Below are 6602 nucleotides of genomic sequence, written 5' to 3' on the forward strand. Positions count from 1 at the left end.
AATATATTAGAATCAAAGACTAAAATAAATCTCAGATTTGATCTTTTATTGGTTAAATTGCATATAGAGGTTTCCACATAAATGTGAATTAATTTATACACATACGTATATATATACTTATTCATGGAATGAGTCAAAGCAGATTTCTGGTTCCTTGCATGATTTGCATGAATATGAATATAGGGGGAGATCTGCTAGTATTTATTGTTGTATTACTTTGAATTTTAGAAGGGTTTGTGGTGTGTGTATATTCATGGAGTTACTGTGGTGCTGAACAGTAGAGCCTGTATATAGAATAACGATTGGACAAACACTTGTAAGATATGATATGTTTAAAAAATAATGGCTGGGCACTTCTTACAGTGATTCCCTAAGTGCTTTAGTATAAGCAGGTGTGCTATTTTAAACTATATATGTTCGAAAATATAAAACATGTATGCAACAGTTCGTAGAGTTGGGAAGAAGAAGGCAGGAACCGGCGAAGATTTAAAGACTTTAATCCAAATAAATAAACAAACTGAAGTAATGCGGTAAACCCCTCATGGAGGACTGCCACACACACACATAATAAAAGATAAACAAAACACAACGTAAAATCCAGGCCTGGTCCTCTATATTATTCTGTATTGTTAATTTACAATTATTTAATTTAAATATATTTATCCTTCATATATTAGGAAATATATTTTCTTTCCGTAAAGGTGGCTATTATTCTTAGCTAGAGAGTTCATTTTTCAATTTTATTTTAAACTCACAATCAAATGACATACATACATGATAATAAAACCCATTGATTTTACTACAGATATATTAAACAAAGAAAAATGTTATGTAGCAACCATAAAGAAATTTTATACAATTATATACCATACCATTATTCATCTACAATTACAACAAATTCTTGTTGTGGTTATGCATTCATTCAATCAATCAATCCCTTTCCAATGTGTTTGGGAAATGTGATGCATATGCAATGCCTGGCATTGAAGACAAATTTAAAAACATTAGTTTGCTTAAAATATTTTCAAGAACTAGAACTTTTCTTTTTATAGGATTCTCAAGTAAGCTTACAATGTGAAAACAAGTTGCTCCTGTTACAATGTCCTGCTGGAGATCTAGTCCTGTGCATGACAATTCATTCACAAAAGCAAGATGTCTCTCATTTGAAAAATTGTCTCCATCTTTATAAAAGAAAAAGAAGTCAATTTGACCATAACATACTTCATTTCCATCATGAAATGTCACAGTGCAATGTTTCTTCTTTTGGCTCTGACATACTGCTTTGAGGAATAGACAGTTCGGCCTATCTGAACTCTGCTAAATGCCTTCACAACATTACTATGTAAGCTATGTCCTAAAAACATTTCTAATGTAGACATGTCTGCGCAATCCAGCAAAAGATTGAAGGGAACACCCATTTCTTTCACTCTAAAGGCACCTGTGTTTGAAAAACAAAATGACTTGTGTCATTTGTCATCTTGGCAATGAAATCAGCAGTGGTATTACCAATTTTGGTGGTTTGAGCAATATTTGGGAGACACTGAATAAGTTTCACTGCATTTACCATTTGTAGAGGAATATTTTGAGTTCCATGAATGAGACGAAGCAAATGTCCATTTTTGTCCTCAAAGTGAAAGCAAGAATGGGTCCACAAAGGTCCAAGAGCTCTAACACTGTCTGCTAAATGAACTAATAAGTGAACATTGGCTGTCAGGTATCTGTCACCATAAAGCTCATTCATCTGAGAACAAAACTTCCACAGAAGTTTCTCAGCGTGATCTATTTGTGCAAAGGTTATGGAATCCAAAAGAAGAATGAACATTGCTTCACTTAGCAGCAGAAAGTGATTGTAGTATAGGTTTGCAAGAATACCTCGAAAAACTACTGGCCCAAAGAACAACAACATACACCGGTACTCTGAAGCTTTATAGTACATTCTGTGGACAGAAACAGAGCGAGGGAAACGTGTTTTAAATGGTGGTTGAATTTCACTCATGCGTTTGTCTACTTCACTAATTGATCTGACCATGCTAAAAGAACAGCGTGAGAATTCTGTGGAAAACCACAAATGCATCAAAAGTCGCATTACACCAAGAAGCACAGAATGCATGTAATCAACACCTGTGCCTAAGATCAAATCAAAGCTATTTACTGTGCTGAGGTATGTGGGACCCTTAACTCCACGCACTATGGTTTCTGAATCAAATGACAACTTGGCATCTTCCACAAATCTCGTATGAGTACGTGCAGGACCCTTTGGATCTTCAGTTTGAAAGGGGAAAGTATGCACATGTCCCCTTTCTCCTGTTTTAATTGTCTTGCCAGGCTGTTCACATTTTAAACATCCAAAATGTCCATTGTACTGAATAGTATTTAACACTAAAGCTTTTGCGGGTAAATCACAAGTACCTGCAATGGTTAATACTCTGCAAATAAAGGGACTATCTGATTCATAAAATTTAACAAGGACTCCATCTCTTTGTATATTATTAAGAGTGTCACACAGCGGTTTAAGGAAAGTCAGCATAGATGGTTTTGACTCACCAAACCAAAGACCTGCAAGAATCATGTTTTCTCTGTTTGTACGCTCAACAAAATTTAGTTCATTTATGATACAATAAAAAGGCCACACTGAGAATTTAGAGGACTTGAAAACAGGAATGCCATCTGTGTTCCAGAGTAAGGAAATATTGTGGGAATCACTAAGTAACCCACCACCTGCCAAAAACTTCTGATATACTTGTCCATCATATATATCCTCTACATTGCACTGGCCCTTTTTTTGTCTAATGAATCTAAATTTTAACTTTTCCTCAAAACCTTTTTTTGCGAACAATGCCTTAATTTGAGATTCAATTGGAACTTCAATGAAATATGAAGTTGATACCTCTGCTTCACAGACCTGACACTGGCCGTTATCGCTCTCTACTGACATGTAACAACCGTCGCAATATTTGTGCACAATAAATGAGGGACCTGCATTATCAAAGATTTGTTTGATTTTTTTTAGATTTCCCAGGCACTCTGTTTGATGTTCTACTGGACAATGCAGGGAGATCAATTTGACCAAGTCACTCAGGGCTTTCCCTGTAATTTTGTGTCTATTAGCAAAAGCTAGTATAATGAGAACGCTTTCTGCAGTAGATACAGGAGCATTTTTGTAAAGTGAACAATTACCAGGATTTTCCTTAAATTGAATTTCTGCATCATCATTAAGGTCATTGTCAAATAAAGTGCCATCATTCCAATCAGCATCAATACCATAGTGAATAGGATCAAAATGTTCCACATCACAATCAGTAGTGTACGGAGTGTAGTCTTGTTTTGTATAAAACTCTTCATTAACATTACAAAGTTCAGGTCCGTACATCATAGAAGATCCCTCTGTCTGAGAAATGCCATTGTCCACTCCAAGCACTTCTGCAGAGCAATCATCTGCTCTGTGGATTGACATGTCTCCTAAGGTTGCAGTGTTTTTTTCCTGCAAGAACAAGAACAAACACCAAAGTGTGCAAACTTTCAAAAAACAAACAAACAAACAAAAACAATAAATTCTCACTTTGATGATTTTTCTTCTATATCTTTTCATTTTTGATTGGTCCTTAATTTTCCTTCTCCAACGAGACTGATTAATTGTTATTTGCGCCATCCTTTCTCTTGTGACTCAAGAGTATATACTGTACTACTCAACCAAATAACTTGCTTAAAAAATTAAATCAAACAATACTGTGGCAAGTTTATTTGCACTGCTTCTTTTATAAATTAGCCAAACACATCTGACATTGTTAGCTAAAGTATTTTGCCTCACTTGGCAGTATAGGTGTTGCACTGATTACATCAGGTGTGCAGTTTACCTGTGAGCAATGATTGCCATGAATGTCATGGTGCACTTAAACAAGTAGGAGATGGTTCAAACCATAGATACAAATAACCATAAACACAACATTTATATTGCCCATTGTAAAAACTGGCATTTTACCACCAAGTGTAATGACACTAAACAGTGAGGGAAGCAGAAAGAGAAGGTAAGTAGCCCACAAAGATCTTTTTATTAGGCATAGTTTATGGTACTGAGAATTTGGTCTTATCCACAGAACAGAGATCAGTGTGATGGAGATACCTAAAAGAATCCGTAACCCAATCAAAAAAAGAAAAGTCAGTGAGCCAGTCACTGCCCTACAAAATGAAGAACAAGAAGGTAAATAAGTTTAATAGTTTTGACAGTCAATTGTATTAAAGGCTTCATTTAAATTAAGTCTGTACGTCAATAAGCCTTTGTGTGTCCCTTAGGCTTGCCTTGAACCCATGACTTTTTGAATTGCTGACACTGCCAATTAAGCTATGCTTGCTTACAGTGTTTGGGAAATTTGTGGTGGTTGGATGTTAAATGTAATGTGCATATGTATTGGGGTTTATTATGAATCAAAAAGCTTCAATGTTGTATTCCTAGTGACTATTTATTGACTTTGGATTTATTCTTACAATTACAGGACTTTATGTTTTTCTAACATTTGAAGATGGATATACTGCAAGAATTTGTAAGACCTGCGACATACTTACAGAAAAGGAGTCGCCAATTACTAGCTTTGAGGGACTCATTCCAGGAGCTCGAGTTCTTGCAAGATGGTCAGACAACAAATTTTATAATGCCACTGTAGATCACATTGGGTTCTATGACCAAAAGCAGGACCCGAGAAAGGGTGCAAAAAAGGACATAAAAAGAAATTATGCATCTGCTGAATCATTTTATAACCAGAATCGGGTCGCTTCTGCACCAGCTGAACATGGTCCTTCCTCTGCACTAACCCAGCCTCCGTCTCCAGGATTGCCACCAACCCAACATCAATCTGTGCAATTACCATGCTCTGTTAAGCCTTTTAATCCACAGCCCATGACACCATCTGAGTATTGTAATCAAGACCAGCCAGGTTTCTTAGATTTAGATGAACATCAAAGACAAACCATTACACATAATTCAACCCCAAAAGAAACATTTTTGGGGCTTCTGTATAACCCGTCTATACCTCACCCCTCAGCTGAAGTTACAATTCAGGATGACCAGCTTGGGTTAGAGCCTGAGGAGTATGAAGATCCCACAGTCAGATCACAGAATTCTTCCTATGAAAATGAACAATGGGAGCAATGTGAAACATGCAAGCTGGAGGTACAGGCATTACTTAAAGAGAATAAGATGATGAAAGATGTGCTTTCCAGCATGAGTAAGTAAAATGATTGCATGTAAAGGGACATTTCTGATTCATTAATAATTCCTCAACCACTGTAAAAGCTTTTACTCCTACCTTTTTTGTTTCAGATCTTGAACACCTACAGGTACTCAGAGAATTTATAGATAAGATGGAAGACTACAAATCACGTGAAAGTGGGGTGCTGATGCCTCAAACCAGACCTGGCCAACAAGAACTTTACCCAGACAGTGGGCTGCTCTTGTCCTCTACCAAACTAGCAGCTATTCACCAAGAGTCAAAGAAGGACTGTCTTCGTCTTTTCCATCTACTGTTTGATCAGTTCTTCACTCATGAAGAATGTTCAAACTCTGTAGCATTTGGAAAGCATGGCAAAGTCCCAGAGGGCAAGACAATTTTGGATAAAAGTAAAGTAAATGGAATACTAAGTAAGTTCCTAAATCCTTTTTATCAAATGTCAACTTCATGTTCCATACATTTAATCTAATGTTTGGTCATGTTATAGGCACAATGGGATTAAAAGTATAGTTACAGTATTTCCCGTGACCAGTTCATGTAACATTTTCCCTTTTTCCCCAATTGTAGCTTATGTCATGAGCTGCGGCAAATGTCATGGATGGAAACCAGTTGAAAAGTCAAAGCTGAAGAAAGCCCTTATAAACAAGTGTCGCATGAGATCAACTTAAATGTTTATGTAATTGTAGTGTTACATCAATGATGTTGTGTCATTTAGTGGTATTTTATTTTGCTGTTTCTGTATTTAAGTATCTATATGTAGCTGTGCTGCAGTCTAGAATTTTTTTTTTTTTTTTTAAATGCTGCTTATAAAGTGTAAAAAAGAAACTATATATTTTAGTTTGATATTGTAGAAAACTTCTTTCTCTAAGATTAAAATCTGTGTCTTTACAGAGATTGCAAAGTATAAACATAACTCATGTGCAGTATCTAACACTATTTAATTTTTATTTTTTTTTGAAGTGCCTTGTAAAAGATTTCCATATTGTATTTTCTTGCCATTGTATTAAGCATGTAAAATGAAACTTGAAACCTACATGAGCAAAGAAAATGTTAACCTCATACCGAGCACAGTAAAAGCAGCCTAACGTCTGAGCAATAAAACTTTCTGCAAGACACTAAAGAGCTCTCCCATCTTCATTTTAATACAGTCTCATGGATGTCTTGTCTTCTCCAAATTTACTTTAGTCTCATTTATGTCTATTTGTATGTTCCCTGGGCAATTATATGAGGAAATATGAAGTCAAATCTGAAACCTAAAGTGGACACTGATGAGAATCACAATCATAAATGCTGAGCTTAGTAAGAGCAATCTCTGAGTGAAAACACTTTCTCTAATTAGTGTTGAAAGAGATTACAGCAAGACAATAAAGAGAGTTTTAG

General features: G+C 35.8%; 1 protein-coding gene across 1 annotated transcript; it reads left to right on the top strand.

Moving 5' to 3' along the window:
- The first annotated feature begins 4060 nt into the window (after positions 1 to 4060).
- On the top strand, positions 4061 to 6085 carry LOC113097027 (uncharacterized). Its single transcript, XM_026262261.1, has 4 exons — positions 4061 to 4198; positions 4491 to 5219; positions 5315 to 5632; positions 5790 to 6085. Exons 1-4 carry the CDS (start codon positions 4111 to 4113, stop codon positions 5888 to 5890), a joined length of 1236 nt encoding a protein of 411 aa, XP_026118046.1. The 5' UTR covers positions 4061 to 4110; the 3' UTR covers positions 5891 to 6085.
- The last annotated feature ends 517 nt before the right edge of the window (positions 6086 to 6602 follow it).

The sequence above is a fragment of the Carassius auratus genome, unplaced genomic scaffold (assembly GCF_003368295.1).
Source record: "Carassius auratus strain Wakin unplaced genomic scaffold, ASM336829v1 scaf_tig00216070, whole genome shotgun sequence".
Taxonomy (NCBI): domain Eukaryota; kingdom Metazoa; phylum Chordata; class Actinopteri; order Cypriniformes; family Cyprinidae; genus Carassius; species Carassius auratus.